Raw genomic sequence first — 22633 nt, 5'->3', positions numbered from 1 at the left:
GCTGAGCGCGGTGCGGGCGCAACACCGAGGGTTGCGATCCCGTTGCCGGTCCCCGGTGCGGACGCGATACCGAGGGTTGCAATCCCATTACCGGTCAGTAAAAAAGACAAAAAAAAGGAAAAAAAAATTAATTACTTTTAAAACAGCAACCTGATTTAAAAATGAACAAAATAATTGAGTAGACATTTCAATAAAGATGTACAAAAAGAACATGAATGGATGCTCACTGTCACTAGTCATTAGAGAAATGTGAATCAAAATCAGAATGAGATATCGCTTTCCGGTGTGTGTACTGCTACAGGTATGGTGCACTGGGCTTAGTGAGCCAAGGCTGGTGCTCAGGCACACGGAGGGAGTCAGGTGCAGAGAGGGTGTTGAGGTGCCACTGTGGGCGCTGCTGGAACTGGGAGTTGAAGAAACCTCCTCCTTAGTTAGGAACCTAGTGTAATTTGGTACCTCTTAGGCCTAGGGAGGGGAGCCACTTTCCTATACATCCAGCTCCACAGGGCTGAGGAAAAGGTGTGTGGAGCAGAAACCTGGGCCAGAGAACAGGCCCAAATTGTGGAAACTGTGCAGAAGCTGCATCCTGGAGGTTTTCTCTACTACTTAGCACTGGAGAAAAAAATGCAACACTCTCCAGGCTCCTACTGAAGTATCCACAAGAGCCAGGAAAAAGAGCCCCTTCTTTCTGCAATGTCTCCCAGGTATTCTGTACTGACAAAGCATTACTTCCTGCCAGCTGGCAAAGGAAAAATATTTAAAGGGCCAAGATCCATTTTCGTGAATCAGACAATGAAAGGTAAATTTGGAGCTCAGAGGCAATGAACTGGCAACAGGGCACCATGAGCAGTGAAATAGAAGCAGACCTTGAGTGGATACTATCAGGCTGTTCAGATTAAATTGCCAAGAATCTGACACTGAGAGGCTCAGCCAGGATCCTGCCATAGTGACATAGGCATGAGATGCCAAGGCGTTGGACCAAAGTGATGTCAGCAGGAATTATATAGAAGAGAAATGTGAGATATTTCAAAGGAAAAACATTTTTCTTCCCGGTTATCACCCCAACTTACAAAAGCAAAAAGTAGGGGATCTGAAAAGAGATTACAGAAAGAGCACCATGTTGTCTCTACTCAGAAGGGCTGAGTAAGCCATCATGTGCACAGATGAACATCTGAATCCACTGAGAACCAGAACACTCACTCTCAAGAGAACCAGGTCACTTCTTCCATAATAAGGGGCACAATGGGCCAGGCAAAGACCACAAGTCATAATGGACACATTGGATTTGGGCCAGGAAAGAGAGCTGAGGAATTGTTGGCAAGAATGAGAGAGGCCTAAGACCAGGAAGTCAGTCTGAGGCTAAAGTCCGGGGAGAACCTGAGTGCCTGGCACAGCATCTGGCAGAAAGTACAGGCACTCTCAGTAAGCTTTGCTGGAAGGAAGGGAGGAATGGAGGATAGTAAGAAAAGAGAAATCCACTAAAGCCCAGGGTGTTAATCAGGCATAGGAGAGCAGGGTTGGCAAAGGTCCAACAGGTAGCCTCTCGGGCTGTGATCACAGTCAGGGAGACCCAGTAGTAAGGGCCTGGCTCTCTGCAGGAAAATCAGCCATTATCTGTGGGTTGTGGGAGATTCTCAGTCCAAGTTTAACCAGAGGCAAGTGCTGAATCCTCCAGATTTCTGAGTATGGAGTAGGGTTAAGCATTAAACAGGCTCTGCCACTTGAATTACAGGAATTTAGGCACAGGAGCCAACCAGTAAGATCACCACAACCCCCTCACAAGCTAAAAAAATGCAGTCTTCCATCTCCCTCCATCCCACCCCCACCCCAGGCCTGGCCCAGCCCAGCCCAGCCATCCTCCCAGTAATGGCCATCACTGGTCTGAAGCTGGGTCTTTTCTTACACAGCTTCCCTGACTCCTAGAGATATTGTGGGGATGCTTCATTCTCACTCAAACTAAAATCAGACCCAGATGTGGGAAAGAAACAACCTTCATTGAACATAGATGATAGATCTCGTCCTCACAAAGGAAGGTGCTGCTACCCCCATTTTACAAATGAGGAAACTAAGATCTCAGAGAGATAAAGCCCATCCTCTTGTCCATGCAGTCTGTAATTCTCAGAGGAAAAAAATACACAGAGGTAAGAACTTACTTTAAATAAAGATACCCTACCATTCATGTTAAAGCTACTTGGTTAACTGCTTTCCTAATTTCTCACTCTTCACTTTCCTCAAATTTCTACATAATGATGAAAGCTAACATTTATGAATCACTTACGAAGTGCCAGGCAGTGTTCTGAACACTCTACACTCAAGTAAAAGTGCATTAAGGTAAAAGTTATAAGTCAATCCTTATAGCAACTCTACCTTCCAGATAAGGAAACTGAGGCACAGAGAAATGAAGTCACATGCCCAAGGTCATGTAAGTGACCTAATAAGTGGTATAGTGAGGGTTCAATCCAGTCATCTGGCTCTACAGTCCATCAACAAAAGGACTCCTCTTAGGAGAAACATTTAGTCATTAAGTTTAAGATGCAGAATGTCTTCATTTTACAGTTATCCTGGCAACTTTATAACAACTTTTAACAAGGTCATAACTGTGATTCAGTTTCACGACTTTACAGTCTCTCTGTTGTAATGAAAGTATTAAGTGACAGTTGTTATATACTCCAAGGAATAGTTTAGGAGCAAAAGAAATGGTGACAAGTGAGCCATGTGACTGAGGCCAGAAATGTGTCCTCAAAGCTGTAGAACCTAGGCAGCTCAGCCCTCAATACCATTAGTATGCCCACCTTTGGCTAATTTTACAGCAGGAAACCTGTTTTCTGACTGGGCATAGCATAACGTGCTGGTCCAGTGTGGATGAACTCCTTCAGCCCCAAGAGCTGCCTGTTTCCTGGAGCCCTGAGCCTTCCCAATGCCAAGAAACATTGTGGTGCAGCCAGCATGTACTTATCTCTCCTAAAATATGATCCCCACTCCAGGCAAACTAAAAAGAAAAGCACAAAATTCTGAGTTTGCAGCCAGTGAGCTACCTCTGCTGCTATCATAAATGCAGCCAGTCATCTTTATAAGAGCAGGGTAAGAGTCATAACCATATTTAAGGATGAAGTATCTCATTCACATACTCCGATGCAGACTGGAGAGTTGCTGCAACTTTAGGAGCAATGAAATTGTCTTCATCTCTATTTTTTGATAAAAGCAAAAAGAGAAATGTCAAACTCATGAAGTTTTAACAGGAAACCCCATACATGAACAAAGTTTTGACTTGCATGCTCATTTTTCTTTCTGTTCTCTGTTCTTTGTTTATATTTGGGAGGGAAGAAAGGAAATCATGCATACATAAATACAAAAATAAAATACACACATAAATGCCCATACACATAAATTATCTTGAGTGGTGTAGTGATGAGCTCATGGTCCCTAGAGAGTCAAGACTTTATTTAGTCACAGGACAAAGATAGCAAAGGTCACTACAGTGAAATTAGGTGCATCTTTCCTTCCTTCTTACCTGTACACACTTTGCTGCTTTCCTGATCCTATCAGTCATGATATGAACAGAGACCATCATCTCAGGGACATCAAGAAGGGGGATAGTTTAATCACTGACAGTGAGGGGTGCCTCCAAAGTGCCACCAAGAGATAAAGGGATCTCAGCATCATTAATAAGTCTCTCAGGGACACTCATTTCTCAATTTTGCTTCAACCTTCCAGCTTTAAATATAGCTCTCTAGATGAGTATTTCATGCACCCTTTCATGTGGTGTTTTGCTTTAGGACACGATTTTTTTCCTGTTAAATTAATCTTGGTTCTCTTTTCCTCACTGAGAATTAGCTCTTTCTCATGACTAAAGATGCCTTTTCCCCCCTCCTTAGTTTGTGGATTTCCATGCTGTGCCTTCAGATAAAATGAAACAAAATGGTATAATGTCCCAGCCTTTTTCCTTTTCTTAGACAAGGAAGCATAGCAACAACAACAAAAAATTGCAAACCAAAAATTTTGACCAAAGCAAATAATTTTTAAAAATCTGTAGATTATTTTAACAGAGAGCCCAAGTTGCAGACAGACACAAACACCCTTGTTTGTATTTTCCTTTAAAGAAATAATTTAATTTAGAAGTGGATCCTCTCTGAGTTGAGTTTTTGTCATTATTGTTTGCCGTTTCCCTATTCTGAACAGTCTGACCTTTGATATTATTTCCATGCTAGACAATGTCAACATTATCTAAGGCCATCTGGCAAAAACAACCCAAATTCCTTCATTCTCAATCTACAGCTTCTGGATATCACTAAACAATTCCTTGATAAATACCTTTAGCATCCTTGTGATTTTAATCAATTCTGCACACAAGAAGCAGCTGGATCTATGGCTCAGGAATAGAAAAATGGAGCTGGAGCCTTTCTGTGCCATGGAAAGGAGAATATAAAATTGCAGGGAAACCAGAGTCTTAAAGAAATCTTTATTGTTCCCAGCATCAACATTAAAGGGACTTTTGGCAGAGCTGGAGGGGATAAATCAAACAGAACCAATTTAAGAATCATTGCCAACTGAGGGACAGAGTTTTCTTTAAGGGAGGAGCTAAAAACAACCCAAGAGTGTGGCCGTAGAAGAGAAGAAGAATGCTAGTTGTCTTTCATCTCTAGAAAACATTTGATTGGGGAATATGGCACCATAGTCCAAGCAGCCTTGGGATTAAACCACATAGAAGACTTTTGCCAACCCCTGTATCTTCACAAGAGTGGAGTTTAGCGGTGCGTGGGCTGGTGAAACCAAGAGAGAAGGGTAAGGTGAGTAAGCACAGCTGTAAGAGCACCCACGCCTTCTGCACAGGCTCTGTGTCCCTAGTTTTACTGCAGCTGTCCCAGGGCCACAGTAGGCTCCTAAGCAGGGGCCATGAGGCAGCAGCTGAGTTTAGTAAAAATGGAATTTGGGCCATGAGGGAGACCATGTAAGAAATAGTAGCCCTCGTTTTTTTTTAATCCAGTCCATTCTGCAATCATTCATTTCTTCTCACGCAGTTGCAACTTGAGCAGAGGGGAAAGAGCTTTATAAGTGACTTTAGGTACTATTCTTGGTTGTGTGTCATGTGACATGTGAGCGAACTCCTTTGAATTCTCTTGCAGCAAAGGATGTGGGTGAACACACTGGTAGTTCCCAAGTGACCTAACAGCACTGATACTGAGAGACCAACATATTATATTGTCTTATCTGTATAATGGGTCCACAGGAAAGCAGACCCAGTGAGTATTTGCTCTTAGCATATGAGCAAACTTGTCACTTACCAACAGAATAAAATTTCCAGTCTTTATTTATGTTTTCTCATTTCTTTTTGTCATGTTAGATGCTCCTGGGAAAATGATATAAATAATTAAGTACTCTGCATAGGCATGCAAAGTCTTTATCCTTATTAAAGCAAATGAAAATATATTCTTCTGGTTTCTAGTGTCATATTATTGGCCATATACTATTATTATAACATGCACTACCTTTCCGATATTTACTAAAACAGATAAGAACTCTAGACCTCTGTCTGTATTCCAGTGAAGCTGATGGCGTCAGGAGATACTCTGTCTCCTGAATGCCACCTCCTCAAATGATGACTCTAAGAGCCAGCAGTCCTCCAAATTCCAGTGGTGCAAGAAACCAGACTTTTGATAGAAGTAGTGTGGGAAGGCAGGGCTAGAAGATCAGGGGATAAATTTTATCTCTGTTTCTGTCTATGTAACCTTGGGGCATCTTATCAAACCTTAGTTTCTTCCTTGAAAAAACGGGGGAAATTTGCTGATTCGTGTCCCTTTTCATTTATCATTTGATTGCTCAGAAAAATGTTTTTCATGGAATAAATATGTGAAAGACATTTCACCAGAGACATTTCAACAACAAAGACATATCAGTGGTTGATAAGCACATTACATGGCGCTTTACATCATCGGTCAGTAGAAAAATGCTATTGAAAACCACAATGAGATACCACTACACACAGAGGATGGCTACTATCAAAAAGACAAGCATTACTGAGTATTGGTGAGGATGTGGAAAATCTGGAAAACTCATATACCATTAGTGGGAATGTAAAATGGTGAGGCCACTTTGAAAGACAGTTTGGCAGTTTCTTATGAAGTTAAATATAAGCTTACCATATGACCCAGAAATCTCTCGCTTAGTAATCTACCAATGAGAAATTAAAGCATATGTCCACACAAAGACCTTTACACAATGTTCATAGAAGTATTGTTCAAAATAGCCCAAAACTGGAAAGAAAAAATGTCTCTCAACTTGTAAATGGATAAACAAAATCTGGCATATCCATGCAATAGAATATAATTCAGCAGTATAAGGAAATGAAGTGCAGGTAAGTCCTACAACATGGATAAAGCTTGAAAAACATTACACTAAGTGAAAAAGCCAGTCACAAAAGACCACATATTGTATGATTCCATGTATATGAAATGTTCAGAAATGGCAAATGTACAAGGACAGAAAATATTTTTTTGGTTACCTGTGATAGAGGTTAGGGGGAAGGATAATTGTCCTCAAACAGGCTAAAGGAAATTTGGGGGTTATTGGAAAGTTCCAAAACTGGATGACAATGATAGTTTCCTAACTCTATAAATTTACTAAAAATCATTGAATTGTACATGTACGGTCAGTATTTTCATAGTATGTAAATTATATCTCAATGCAGATGTTTTTAGAAAGGGAATGAATAATGAACATAGTGTTTTGAAATTTAATTGTAAATAAACACAAATGACAATATATTTACCTATAAAATAATTTTAGTTTTGCATACATATTATAGTATTTTAAACTGAACTACTATCCTTTATAGAAAACTACACTTTATTCTCTCCATGCTGAAGTTTCCTGATCTGTAAAATGGAGATGATAAGAGTAACTACCTCATGAGCAATTGTGAAAATAAATCAATTAACAGATGTAAAGAATTTAGAAGAAAGCCTGACACTTGATAAGCATCTAATACATATTAATTATAGGTACTAACTAGAAGTGTTATGTCACTACCAACCACGTGTATTTTGTGATATCAATTTCTTCTGATGTTCTTTTTTCTAATAATTAATGATACTTTCTCACGTTGGCATTAATAAAACACATATTAATAGAAGCTGTTCAAAAGGATATGGGAAAATATCATAGATAGAAAATTTGGAATTCAATTGAATATATCATAGAGAACATAATCTGCAAAAATTGTTGTTGGTGTTATTTTTATTTCAGAACCAAAAAACAATCAGTTTTTTCTCTTTTCTTCTCTCATTTTCTCCCTTATCTGTTTAGTTATAGTGCCCATACTGAACATCTTCCTTATCAATTACAGGATGAAGGAAAATGGCCACCTCTAGAGGTAATAAAATTAGAAGGTGCAGAAGTTGGCATTGATAGCAGCCTGGGAAAACCATTTGTGTTTAACTGTGTGCCTCAGTCTGGAAATAGGACTTTTTGCTTCTGTGCACCCTCAAACCAAGAAATGAAGAGGTAATTCATTAATCTTTTATCTTCACAGTTTCACGTTGAGTGGGAGAATGCTTCTTCAGCAGCACCCTTACAGATTCTTGGGATTAGAAGTAGAAAGGGAACAACAAATTCATAGCATGAGTCAATAAATTGTTTTATTCTTAGGTATGAGGTTTGTTTTTTCATTATTCTCTCAGGTTTTTTTTCTAACAGACTATCCAAAGATCATAAGCATCTTCTGCTAACTTGCTTACTTTAGATCTCCTTCTCTGATCTTGGAAGCTAAGCAGGTTCAGGCCTAGTTAGTACTTGGATAAGAGGTCTCCATATTTTCTAAAAAGGATCAGTACTGCCATGGTTCACAACCATGAAATGTTTCCACATTTACATATTTTAAGTTAATTGGTATATAGTCTTAGGTATAAAAGTAAGATGAGCAAAATTAACAATAGTAATAATGTAGCTTTGTGGGGGAATGAATCCAGCTGACATTTTGTGAGCACACAAAAGGAGCAGAGAACTGTGCATGCATTCTAAGACAGTAGCCTGTGAGCTCTGACCGTTTGCCAACATGATCATTACTCAGCGTGTCTCCCTGAGGGAATGGAGATCATTGGTCAAGCCAGTGAGTCAACTGAAAACTGTAGTGAAAGTATTGCTAATTTAGAGTGAGGGGTAGGATAAAGTGGAAAAGAGTCAATTACAAAAAGGGTCAACAGTGTTCAGTGTTAATGGCACATCTCTACTAGAATTTGGACCCAGCTTTAATCTTAAAGGGAGTTCTAGGTCTGCAGCCTCTTAGGCAAACAATAGAAAATCCTTATTTGTGAAACATTATGTATTCAAATGCATGTTTCTTTAGAGGACAAACAGGGAAATATGATTATAGTGACTTGATTGTATTTTCCATTCATGCAGGAAAAATTTATTGGATACCTATTATGTCCAAGACACAGTTTTAAAGCTTCTATATTAGTATAATGAAGAGCCAATTCTTGACTGCAAAAAAAGTCCTGAACTAAGAAGATAGGGCATTTATTCTAATATTTTGAATGCAAAATATAAATTGAGAAGTGCTACCGAAGAGGCAGAGTGGTATAAGAATTGAGCGTAGGGACATTGGGTTTCCGGATGGGGGATGAGGGAGCTGTTTACAAAGTGTATGGCATAGGATTGGGTAAAGCATACAAAAGCAAGTGGAACATAGGAGGGCAGAGGGAATAAATAAAGCTTTGGGAAAAATAGCAAACAGTACGGTGTGATTGGAAGTTAGGAGTTTAAAAGAAAATTGTAAAAGATTGGCACGATGGGGTGGGGTGGATAGGCTGGTGCCTATTAAAGAGGCAAGACTAAGAAAATTCATTCCTCAAGGAGGGTCACTAATGGTGCATTAAAGGTGGCCACTGTGTCCAAGAAACACCTAAGAAAAAGTCTCAGGACAGTGGCTTTTACCAGTCTTCCTATATTTTAATAGTCAGTGCCTTACCGTTAATATACAAATTGTTATCAGCCCTGCCAGTGTTAGTAAATTCATATACATTGGTAAAATAAAGAATGAATGAATTTTCTGTCAGGCATTAATTACTATAGTAAAGGAGAAGGATAGGAATGATTTATTTTAAATATGCCTGGTGGGGAAGAGATTTTTGCCACCTAGTACATCAATTTTGCAAGAATGCATTGCCCTTCAACCATGAACCTAGAGCAATGAAACATATCTGAGCCTCAGGACTGCTCTGTCTGCACAGTGGGGGCCTGGTGGGGAAGAGATTTTTGCCACCTAGTACATCAATTTTGCAAGAATGCATTGCCCTTTAACCATGAACCTAGAGCAATGAAACATATCTGAGCCTCAGGACTGCTCTGTCTGCACAGTGGGGTCAGCAAAAACAAGCCCCTCTGAATGACACTTATGTGTCATTCGGGATAGCTCCTTTCATTTTACTGTCTTTCAGGTGGCTTGAGGCAATGGATAAAGCAGCCCATCCTGTCCACCAGGTAAGTCTTCCTTGATATTTATCTCTGCCTTAATTTTGCTTTTCTTCTCGGAGGGGAAAGGAACAAGTTAGATGTTATGCAGTCCACCCTGGGGCTTCTCAGATCAGTTCTAAAATGTGGGAAAGAGGATTTAAAGTCAACAGGATTTTCTCCTCACATCCTATGGGGGAGCTTGCATTCCTGCTATTCTTATTTTCAGGGGGTTGTATGACATCCCTCTCAGAAAGACTCGGTGGGTATCACAAACTGGGGTGGAATTTCTGTTTCACAAGGGGCAGTCCAGCAGTTCCTCACGAAGAGAAACCACTGCTGCTGTTTTCTTTTCATTCTCAAAGTATAAGGTCTCGGGGGTATCTTGGGACGGTGCTGTTGGCCGAGCAGCTTATTAGAAAATGAGTATGCTGTATTCAGAAATACAGTGCTTTGTGTTTATGTTCTTGTTCTATAAACCTATTAGGCCCACTTTCATTACTCCCACCCAGCTTTGGAGCAATATAGCTTTTAACTTAGATTTTGCCTGCAAACTGTTGGGACGGTGCTGTTGGCCGAGCAGCTTATTAGAAAATGAGTATGCTGTATTCAGAAATACTGTGCTTTGTGTTTATGTTTTTGTTCTATAAACCTATTAGGCCCACTTTCATTATTCCCACCCAGCTTTGGAGCAATATAGCTTTTAACTTACATTTTGCCTGCAAACTCATAGATAACTTCATAACATCAACAGGTGAGTCATCACTTCAGCCTTATGGCATGTGATACTCCTCTTCCTGAGTTTTTGCAGTAACCTATTGGGGAAAAAAATGTTTCAACACTTAATTGTTTTATTTTTGTGCTATGGATTTGATTTCTAATAAGGTTGCAGATTTCCTTTAAAAATGCTCATTTCCTCACAAAATGGCATACAAGAAAAAGTCATTTACTAACAATTATCTTCTCTCCATATTTTGGCTCTTGTACATTTGAAGAAATCTGTATTGTCTGAGCTTGAATGCACTGCCCTGTGCCCTGTAACTGCCCTTTCAGAATAATCGTGAGCATCACCATATGACAAACAGCAGGACTTGTGTTTCATTATACCTGGAACACAACATGCAATACACACATCCATTTCTCCAATGTGTCATCCTAATGAGCCTCAATATTTTTAGGAGGTATCTAGCCTGCTAATGCACTCAGAGTGTCTGCAGCAAAGTGAATAAATGGACACCCAAACTCCCAGCTGGCTCCCACCTCCCAGCAAAGAATACAGCAAGCTCTGCATTCTGAAATCTTTTGCACTGCCTTGTTAAAACTAAAAAGCAGAAAAGAAACCAAACAAAGAAGAGAAACTGGCAAGTGCAGGCAGTGAGTTCTGATAAAGAGATAAAGCACAGTGCCCCCAGCCTCAGGTCAGAGTTCCCAGGAAGAGCCTGTCCCCCAAGCTGTGGGCTGAGGGCTGTCCTCCAGGGTTGAGGATTGTGATTTATCATCTGTCTTCCACATCACTGACCATAAGAGCCTAAGGCAAATGGAAGATCCAGATAAAGAAAATCATGAACCAGAGGCTGCTATTAGTCACAGTGAACACACCAAGAACAGGGCTAGGAGGACAATGCCAATGGTGAGTGAAATAGCAGAGCTGGCCCAGCCCTTTTGGACAGAGCATGAGAAATTGTCTTTGCTGAGGTGCCTATTTCCATTTCCTTTCTATACATGACCCCCTTTACTTTGGTTGATTTTTTTTTTAATTTCCTCAGAATAGAATAGAAGCCAGAGAAAGGACATCTATGGACATAAAAAGGGAGAAGAGAGGCTCCATATGGACAATGGATTAATTTAGGTTTTCTGGCTAATTGCTCAAGTATTCAGGTTGTCGTAGCAATAGAACCATTTAGGGCAGTGGCTTCCCTAAAGTCAAACAGACTTGGAGCTGATGTCACTGGCTCTGTGAGTCAATGACCTTTGGCACAGGATGATCATCAGATAATCCCTTTGTGCCACACCTGCAGAATCATGTCTGGGAAGATGTTACTCTGCACAACAGTAGTCTCCCACCCCTGGCTATCAAGAATCCAGAGTGCCTGGGCCTTCTGCACCAGCTGGATGGAAGAACAGACATGTGGGTCCAGCGCTACTGCATTCTGAAGGACGGTTGCTTGTATTTCTACGCTAGCATTCGCTCCACCCAGGCCTCAGGTATGGACTCAATTGTCACTCAGTAGTCATTACAGTAATATTAGAAATGACCTTTTGGCTTTATTGAGCGAATACCAGGCCCTGTGCTATGTGCTTTACCTAAATTCGTTCATCAGTCCTCCAGAGAAGAGGTACTACTACTGTTCCCATTTTGCAGATTAGAAAACTGGCTGCAAAGTCTACATAACTTGACAAGATCATGTGTAGCAAGTAATGAAGGTGAAATCTAAACACAGCCAGACTAACTCTAAAGCTTGTACTCTAACCCCACACTTTTACTTCTTGGAAAAGGGAAAAATGTACTCCGTCATGGTCATTGATGACATTCAGATTCAATGCCAATAGATTTCGTAGGTAGTGACTCCACTCTTTTTTCATAGTATTCTTAATTTGGACAAGTGAGTAACAAAAAGAACATTAACTGTCTATTTTCCTTAGGCAAGTTGCTTAACTTCCTAAAACTTAGTTTCTTCATTTATAAAACGGGAATAATAGGTATCTATTTCACAGGACTGTTGTGAAGATTGAGTCATTGCAATTAAAGTGACTTTAGCTCTCTATATAAAGCTCTCTATATAAAAAGCTCTGTCATGTATATGTTGTTATTCTATTATAAATATTTATTAAATCATATTATTTTATATATATTTGTAAATATAAATATATATATTTGTTAAATTATTTTATTATACCTATTTATTAAATTATATGTAATATTTTGAAACTATATATATAAAATGATCATATAAACAATATGATTTAGTAAAATAATTATACCTGATTTCCACAAAACAGATTATTTAACTTTTTTATAATTGTGGACAAAATAAATTATTGGTGTTTTATTTGCAGTTGAATTTTTTCATCATATGAATAATCCTTAAATAATTAGCAGTAGTGAGCATCCTGGAATCTCGTTCTTTTGATTTCTTTCTTTTTATAGCATCAATGCTCATGTTTAATTAAGCTAGATAGACATTTTACATGGGAAGGAGTCATCGGTGACAATTTCTACCTTCTTGGAAGTGTATAAGAGGTACAGAGTGAGCATCACACTGTGGTCCATTCTTCATCTCTCAGGATGAAGAGTGCAGTGACTCTCCTCCACTTAATCACTTTCCCATTTTAAGCCATGACTCAGAATATCATTCAACTACAAAGACATAGACAGTCTCTCTAAGCACTTACCGAACAGGCTGTTCCTATTCAACCCCAAAATCCATCGCTATAAAAGCTGATACCAGGATGGAAATTAAGGTAAACAAAACAATTAAACCTCCAAAGAAGTCATTGACTGGGACTTTTAATATAAAATATCACTATAAAAGTTTGAACCTTTTTAATTATCAAACCAATTAAGGTAATTTTCTAGAGACTGTTTGAATGTGCAGATTACTCCAAACTGAAATGTTAACCAAGTGCTTCCAAACTTCTGGAGCCCAAAGAGTGCTACTGATTCCAGGAATTTAAAAATAGTAATGACAGTCTCTAGGTGGCTTTCCTTATTCCAGAAGGTCCAAGGAGGTCCTAATTGAATAGAAAGTCCCAGTTAAAGAGCTACGAAACTGCTCTATTAAATAGCCTAAAAACTATACCTGCAAAAGAGGCAGTTATCATTAGCGAGTACAGCACTTGTACCAAGCACTCTGTTAAGTGCTTTTCCTTATCATTTCATTTAATTTCTACAATAACACTATGAGTTGGTTATTTTCCCACCTTAAGTTTTGGAAACTGATGCTTAGCAAGGTTAAATAATTTGCCCAAATTACCCTGGCTAGTAAATGGCGAAGACAGAATTTAAACCCAGGTAGCCTAAGTTATGCCAACAAAAAGAAAAAATCGATAAGTAGAAAAAAAATGGAAAGCTTGTTTATGCTCAGCTCTTATTATTGCACACCTCTTTCCAGAACTTTCAGTAGTTATTTGTTGCCTCCAGAGCATTCTAGGGCCTTATACTTAGTCCTGTTTCTGGCTTTATCTTCCACTCTGTGTTAAAGCACCTGTACTCCACCCAAACGGGGCCACATTTTATTTCCTGAGCACACCCCACCTCCTGAACATTTTCCTGACCCTATGTCTTTTCTTGTACTAGTTCCTTCTCTTGAAACATCCCCTACCTACTGGTCACCCAATACAAGTTGTCTGGATTCTACCTGTCCTTCAAACACTTATTTAAATGCTGTACGTCTCTGCTATAAAGCAATCCCAGAGGGTCCTAGAGGAACAAACTTCTCCCGTTTTTTGAACTTATATATCTTGTGACACTTATCACTCTCTACCTTGTATTTTATCTCTTGATGGCCATCCTATCTCTTCTAAGGGATCATATGTGCTCCAGAGATGACTCTATATTATGGATACGCAATGAATGAATGAATGAGTGAACATGAATGAATATTCAAGTGACTTCAACTGGCCATTGTTCCATGGAGTTTGAGTTGTTTGTCGTCCCTCATTTAATAGTGTAGATAGATTAGAAGATTGCAAAGCTAATTCAAAGGCAACACCAGAACTCAGCCCACCACGTGCCTGGCCTTTCCACCCCCATATCACACCTTTCCGGGCATAAGAAGTTATCTAATTTCTATCTCTTTCTAAATTCCTCTCTTGAAAACATTATTTTGTGATTAATAAAAATATTTAGTCCAAACCTATCTGTTCTTTCCCAGTCTTACTTCTTGAATATTCCTATCTCTACAAGTCCTCAATTTCTAGCCCAAATGATCTCAAATATGGATTAAAAGAATATTTTCCTTACTGAAATTCCAACAGAAAATGTATATCTAGGGCATGTTCTAAAATAGAGGCCTGTTATTTTTGTTTTAACATAATTCTATCTTCTTGAATAAAAAATACCATTTGTCTGAGCATTCACCTTGGTCCAGAAGGTGAACTTTTTCTCCACCCCCTCCCCACTCCCACTCTGGGTGGGATGTGGTGTTGCTGGGTCCAGATGGAGGCTCTCAAAGGCTGATCAGCTGCTACCCTTCTTCAGGGTTAAGGTGGCTGTGTAGGAGCTCTTCTGAAGTCCTCTACTCTTCCCTAGATTTGTATTTTAAATTGAGATCTACATCTTTTTTTTTTTTAAGAGTCCTGCCCAATGTTCTTGTACATATTAACTTGAATCATGACCTGAGGCTCAGAGCCAGTGATGCAGATAGGATGGAGCATATCCAAATCTCCTGTGAAAAGTTCTCAAAAGAAATATGCTCTTTTCACTTCCTCTAAAAACACTGTTCTAGTGAGCCACGTTTTTTCAGAGGGCTGGTCCATACTGCTTAGGTGTATTGCAGTGGGACAGTAAGCAAGTATTGAATGCTTCCTGTGTGTGAAAGACTAGGAGAAGCACTTTATGTTCATTATCCACATCTAATCTTTACTTAATATCCATTGTTATCACCCCATCATAGAAGAGAAACTCAGGCTTAGAGAAGTTAGCTTATGTGCTGCTGGTTATCCAGATTGATTAGAGATAAAATGTGAGCAAATGTTATCTGAATCCTATGCTCAAATTCTTAGTCGCAATGCTATGTGTAGTGCCCCTGGCAGAAATTAGTGTTCTTAAAGTAGCATTCCATCAGTAATGCTATGTGTCTGATCTCTGCACTCTGGACATCAGCACACTGACTGCAATAACCAGGATCTACTCAGGCGAACTAGTTATAAGAACCACAGGAGTTGTGAGGGTGGCAGAGGAATTTTTTGAGAATGGCTGAACACATGCTATGCCCTGAGTATTACAGGTACTGAAATACTCAGTTTATCTTGAGCCTTTTATATGCATAGAATATGAATCACTATTACATTCATAAATATTATGCAGAATTCTAACACTCATTTTCAATTCTTCTAGGTGATGCTAAGTAAGTGACATTTATGCTGGTCTGATCTATAACTCCTGCTTTACTTGTATTGTCCAAGCTGTTTAGCTCTTACACATCCCACCCCGGTCTGGTTCCTTGCTCTCCTGCCCTGCAAAGGTCATAACCTTGAAGAAGGCCTTCATTACCATTTACATTCCCATCAGTATTTATCAAAATGCAGACTTTGACCCCATTAGTGAGACATGGAATCAACGTAGTAGGTTGTGACCAGTATTTTAAAAACAACAGGATAGAATTTAATTGAATAGAAAATATGGTACATCAAAATGTTTCAGAAAACTATTGGTCTAATAATATGAAAACACAGAGGTTTGTATATATTACATCTTTGGATCACAGCCATAGATATGTTTGAAAAATACTGATATATAAAAACACTTAGTTTCTGCATATGTGCTTATTCGAATGGTCAGTTTTATGTTCAGAATCTTAAGAATATTTAAAGACAGTTCCTTTCTTTTAATTATCTTTGTAATATGCCTGCCACTAGTCCTTTTGTTCTCGAGACCCGGACTTCTGTGGTCACTACTTCATAGAGACCTGGTCCCCTGACTGTAGCGTCTTCTCAGTTGCTTTACTGTTTTATTTTTACTTATTTTATCTTATTCTTTTATTTTAGTCCATTGCTTTATGCTCTTCATTAGAGATCTGGGAGACCTCATATAATATTTCCTATCTCTGAAGGTATCATAGTATTGTCAGCATGACTTATTTCTTGTAACAGTCACCTGAGATGCTCAGAAAATACTAGGAGAATACAGGGAAAAGATAAAAGTAATATGTGTGGGAAGAGCAAGAGATGAGAAGCAACACAGCTCTGCTTTCCTGTAAAAACGATTTTAGACACTAATCCCACATTTTACTTTCAGCTAGATAAATATACCTCTAATGTGTAACATGGGAGTTGGAGATAGAGCCTCAGCAGTTCCCTGAAGGCTTTCCTTAGTGTCAAGGAAGGTGTTTGTACTTTAACAATATGCAGTGCTGACTTGCCTGTGCCTACTATTATTAAGAAGCCGTTGTGTGAGTGTTCCTGAAGCCCCTTAGTCAAGTGCCTCTGCACAGACCTGAAGCCACTTGTCATTCACCACACAGTTGATTTTTCCCCTTTATCTCTCTCCAGCAAAAGATGGAAGTAACAAATTGTGACTGTTGACTATTGTTCTTGAATAAATCACATCAAGGTCTGTGTGCACTTCTCAGAAAGATATATTTTACATCATTGCAACAAATGGAACACATAATGCTTGCACAGTTCTTGCAAGAAATCTCTGTCTAAACATTGTGCTGGCTTGCTAATTACTGCTGCTACCTAATAACAGAGAGACCAGCCCCATGAGGTCACCTCAAATGAAGTGATGGAGTTATAATTGGATGTCTTTACTGCCAATCATTTCTACCCTAGGACTGGTTAGGAAAAAAAAGGGCCAGAAAACCTTCCTGTTTTCAAACACCTTTTGGACAAAACCTTCTATTCATTTTCAAAATGGGAGGAATAAAGGAGGGTATTCATATGTTCTCAGACATGAAAAAAGGAAATCTCAAAAGCATGAAGAAGCCACAAACCAGTGCAGCAACATATAAATGCTGTGTATGATTGTTTGGAGCAGAGAATTAAGATAGCAAAATACTGTTAAGGTATCCTATAGTCTAGCACATTGCTTATTCTACTTGTAGTATATACCCAAAGAAATAAAAACATACTTTTATGCAAAAACATGTATATGAATGTTCACAACAACAGTATTCACAGTAGCCAAAATATTGGAGAAAACACAAAGGTTCATTAACTAATGAATGAATGTATTTCCATGCAATGGAATATCATTTGGCAATAAAAAGAAATGAAATACTGATGTATAATACAACATGGATAAACCTTGAAAACATCATGCTAAGTGAAAGAAGCCAGTCATTCCATGCAATGGAATATCATTTGGCAATAAAAAGAAATGAAATACTGATGTATAATACAACACGGATAAACCTTGAAAACATCATGCTAAGTGAAAGAAGCCAGTCACAAAAGATCATATACTGTATGGTTACATTTATATTAAATGCCTCAGAAAAAAACCCAAATCTACAGAGACAGTAAGTGGATAGGATTGCCTGGGGCTAGGATGGGTAAACCAGATGAGGGGTGACTGCCAATGGTTATGGGTTTCTTTCTGAGGTGGTGAAAATGTTCTAAAATTAGAATATGGTGATGGTTGCACAACTCCATAAATAAACTAAAATCATTGAGTTGTATACTCTAAATGGGTAAACTTTATGATATGTAAATTGTATCTCAATAAAGCTGTTAAAAAACAATAAGAGGGTACTTCAAAAAGTTTATGAAAAGATTCGTAGTATCTTTCAATTCTATTTTTCCATGAACTTTCTGAAGTGTGTATATATATATATATATATATATATATGTACATAAAGATATGTATGTACCTTTATGCTAATATTAATATATATCTTTGTGTTAATATTTTTATATATCTTTATGTGTATATATCTTTATGTGTATATGTATATATACATCACAAAAAGAAATCACCATCTGGTTTTGGTAAATACCATATTACTGGGGCCTACTAAAGGAAAAAAAAAATCTGCCTATTTCTAAAATTAATGCTTTCCCAGAAGTTAGTTTTAAAATAGACTCTTTTAAATGAAAATTTAAAAAGAATTTAATATTGCATCCTTAACCCCTCCCCCATAAAATAAGCACTTTTTTCTCTAATTTTTAAAGTCCAAAATTCACCCATTGTTTAAAAAGAAAAATGTGTGTCCTCCTGACAGTGTATGTTGCTACCAAATGTAACCTAAAGGAAAATGAAAGTCATCCATATTCAAAGGAGCCGGATTTTTCCTTTGCAGTCCCTTATTAACACATTAGCATAGAATAGTTAGCAGGTACAATGGCAAAACTCCACCTGTCTTTTCCCGTTGTTTTTATTAGTGTAGTGCACTAAAGTGGCTCCTGGGGGGAGGTGGGGGCTGAGAACAAGAGCAAGCAAAAGCAAGAGAGCTTTAGACGTCTAATCATCACTATTACTGATATCACCTGGAGTTTCTGCAGGAGACCAGACTACCTCAGAGCATCAGGACACTGCAAAAAAACAGACAAGTGCTCTGATTTTTCAGAGCCTTCCCGGAGACTGAGATCCTCCTCCCCAGCCCCAAATAATGGAAAGAAAATTCAGACCAAGCAGTATATAACCACTACAGGGATTCAAAGGACCACTGGGAAGAAATTATCTTTTGAAACCAGTCATTTATTCTCATTGTTAATTCAAGTTGGTTCTCTCATATCACCCTGTGGGTTCATATTTTAAATGTGCTTTGCATATGCACAAAGAAGGTGAGAATCTGTGTTGGCTGTAGAAACTGCTGGCAATTTTTATTATTCTTCAGGAAGGATGCTTTAGCGAGGCAAATATTATTTAATTTCCCTCTAATGTGATATTGCAGATGTCACTCTTTGATACTGAAAATTTTATTTCAAAATGTGTCCGTCAGATAAAGAAGCTAGTTTGGACAAACAGCAACCCAAAGCTAAATGCTGAATATGTAGTAAGAGGATTGCAAAAATGGAAACCAGGAAATCCAAATTCTGTTACCAGTCTTGCCACCAATTGTTAGTGTGTGACCATAAATTACACACTCCTTTGGAGTCTCAGTTTCTTCATCTGTAAATTAAGACAGCTGGTTCTAGAGGTTTTTTCAGACAAATTTTCTTGACACCATTTCAGACATCTTTTCTTTTTACTTTTTTCCAATTCCTACTTCTTTTTTCTGTTTGTTTTTGTTTTTGTTTTTGTTTTTTACCCTCTGTAGGTGGCCTATATCTGCAAGGATATAGGGTGAGTGAACAGACTCTTAGCTTGAAACAATCGGTGATTGAACTCAAACCTCCATCTGAAGAGTTCAAGACTTTCTATTTCTGTGCAGAAAATAAAACAGAAAACCAGCGGTAAGTCAAGGTCTTCATATTTCTTCTTTATCAGTTCTGACAAGGCCTTCTTAGCAAACGCTTATCTTTATTTTCCAACTCCAACTCCACATCTTTAGTTACATCCCTCCCTTTTTTGCAGCCTCTATAGTTAATATTCGCCGGGATTTTTTTTTTCTTTCAATTCATTCTACTTTTCTAGAAGTATTTTTTGTCAAATGGGAAAGTAGTCCACAATTCTTCCCAAGGCAGTGGCTGACCCAGGCTTCAACATAAAAAAATTCACTAACACAATAATCTGTAAATACTGTGATTTATTAATCCACAGATTTGCTGTTTTGCCTCTTTTCACATAGCTCTTATTGATATGTCCATAGAAATTTGGTCAGTTTGGTTTTGTTATAAGCCATTGAGGGACACAGGACTTACTTATCTAATTCACGGTATGTTCAGGACCCATGTGGCATGCATACATGGGCACTTAGTTCATAATGATTTTGAAAAAGTCAGAACAGTAAAGTTAACAGAGAAAACTTTGAGGCAGAAGAAATGTTCTGGAGCATCCTTCTTCATCCTTCAAGCCTCCCTGACCTAACACCAATCGCAAAGACATCCACCCCCCACCCCCCCATTTCCCATCCCTCAACCTTCCACCTCATCCAGATCCTTTTTCCCAACTGTCTGGAGGGGGAAAGGATCTAATAAAGAAATTCACAGTAATCTATTAAAACAGATGACATGGGTAATATTTCCAGGAACATTTGCAAGAACTAGATGTACTCTTTTAACCAAAAAAAAAAAAATAAAACTCCAAAAATGGGATTTCAGGAATGTCTATCAAGTGACTCCTTGAGAGGGAAGGGATTTCTCTAGGCCTTCGTCCATTGCATAAAGCTCGCCTGTTCCACTCATTCCTAAGGATGAGCTGGAGAAGGAGGATAATAAGTATAGGATTGCTAGATATTTTGCCAGGATCTTCTTCCATGGGCTTGTGCTGTACAGTCTGGGTGGCAGATTAAGATGGTTCCCTTGAAAGTGAGGCTCCAGTTAGTATATCAGAGAAAGGACCAATGAGAGTTAACTCCCATCTGATAAAATCCACTCCTCCAAGAGAGGAGGTTGAATAATTAGATCTCACTGACAAATCCATAAGTGCATTTTATCAATATGAAACAAGGTTGAGTTATTAGAGAAATATTTCAAAGCATAAAAGCATAGTATCACAAAGTGTATGGAACTTTGGTTCCACAAGATACCCAACTCTTAAAAAATAAAGTTTAAAGGAAATGATGCAAATCATATTCTCCCCTCAGAGAATCATGAGACACATTAACCTTTTAGTGTTTCTGAGACATCCTGCTGGAAAAAAATCCTGGTTAACTGTTTTTGGTCATTGATTTTTTTCTTTAATAACACCTATTAACTGCCCTTAGAATAAATGTTATATGGGCATGTTTTATAAATCATCATCCAAGAAAATGAAAGGAAGATAAAGGAGAGGAGAGTTAGTTGGAGAGTTTTCTATTGTTTCCTGTATTTAATAAAGAAATATTTTATCCTTATGGCAATATTTGATTACTACATATCTGATCAACTGAAGTTTAAAGTTAAATAAAAACAATAAATATTAATAACAATTTTAAAACCCTATAGTTCCATTAATCACTATTTACAAACATCATATCCTGCTCTGATTGCATTATTTCCATTAGCATACTTTGTTGCTATCACTGCATATTCCACATTTGGTATTTCTCCTTTTTTATTCAATCCAAAATCTAAGGAGCATGGTTTATCCTATTAATTTCAAAGTACATAACAAAGAGAAACAATTAGGAAATAAATAAAAGGATTTTGTAACATTTCACCTCCCCAGAGTCCAACAATTTGTTTAATGACTTGCTCTCTGCTATTTTTTCCACAGCTGGATTACAGCTTTGAATACATCTATTAAAAAATGGCTTCCTTTGCATCAGGCTATTCAAGACTTGATGAATCGCCCTCTAGAGGAGACCAGAATGTGAAAGAAACCCTAATTCTTAAAAGAAAGGTTCCACAAAATCATCACCAACTTGTAGGAAGAAACAATACATTTATCATTATATAGCTTTTCATATGAACGTTTCTCCAATATATTAAAACTTTGTGATAAGATTATATAATTTTGTTTTTGAACCACAGCACCAATATCTAATGTGACATTCAGGTTTGCAACGTATATTAACATCATACATACCCTCATCTTTTCCCCCTAGTGCTGCACAGGTTGGCATCAAAATACAGTATGGCCCCTACTCCTGTCCTTTGAAAGTACAAATACGATAAAAGTTTGTTTATTTTATTTTACCTTTTATATTCTTTGCTACATGTTCCATTCCGTATGGCTGTAGGCCTCCTAGAATGCCTTCAGGCAATGATGCAGGAAGCTGATATTTAGGAAAATTAAGATCATGGAAATGAAGTGGCTTAAATGGTGAGTAAATAATTCAGCTAACTGAGGTTGCTTCTCTTAGGCCATTTTACAATCAACTGGCCCAGGTGCCTGCCAGGACCTCCCAGATGAAAGAAAATAATAACAATTATAATGAGAAAAAGTAAAATAAGGAATTAGACCAAATATAGAGGAGAAAACTCAAAAACATGGGTCTCATCTTTTGCTTGAATTATTGTCATACTGCAAACACAAAATAAATCAAGAATCTTCTGTTCTTGATTCTGAAGGTAAAATTCAGAGAAATTCAAAAGAAATTCTAAGCACTGGCTTCATTTCTCGGTGGAACAACCCCTGTGTGTATCCAAGATGTTGTGACGCACCTGGAGGTCCCATGCCCTCACTGAGGAAACAAGGATCACAGATTTCAAGTTCACCTGTAAGATTCAAGCACTTTGGATCTACTCACACACAAAAAAAAAAACTGTCTTGTCTTTTCATAAAATAATAGTACTTCAGAGCTCAAAAGGACCTTACAGCTCACCCCCCTCTTTTTTTGCAGATGAGGCTCAATGTTGAAGACCATTTAGGTTGTTAATGGCAGGACTGGCACTGAATCCAGGTCTTTGTCTCTTCATCAAGTTTTTTTACATTCATCCTATCACAGTGCCCAAGAAAATGTGGCATGGTTTCACAGAGATAATGAAACCACCCATT

The 22633-nt window shown here is 38.2% G+C and overlaps 1 protein-coding gene across 1 annotated transcript; it reads left to right on the top strand.

The window, feature by feature from the left end:
* Positions 1-6773: 6773 nt before the first annotated feature.
* On the top strand, positions 6774-21509 carry LOC103609962 (interactor protein for cytohesin exchange factors 1-like; the record flags this gene model as incomplete). Its single annotated transcript, XM_008594212.1, has 4 exons — positions 6774-6789; positions 11458-11652; positions 19371-19506; positions 21410-21509. Coding segments are annotated over 4 exons (447 nt in total), but the record flags the coding sequence as incomplete, so codon positions are not given.
* Between the last annotated feature and the right edge of the window lie 1124 nt (positions 21510-22633).

The sequence above is a fragment of the Galeopterus variegatus genome, unplaced genomic scaffold, assembly GCF_000696425.1.
Source record: "Galeopterus variegatus unplaced genomic scaffold, G_variegatus-3.0.2 Scaffold10364, whole genome shotgun sequence".
Classification (NCBI taxonomy): Eukaryota; Metazoa; Chordata; class Mammalia; order Dermoptera; family Cynocephalidae; genus Galeopterus; species Galeopterus variegatus.
This window is presented reverse-complemented; position numbering and strand designations above follow the sequence as displayed.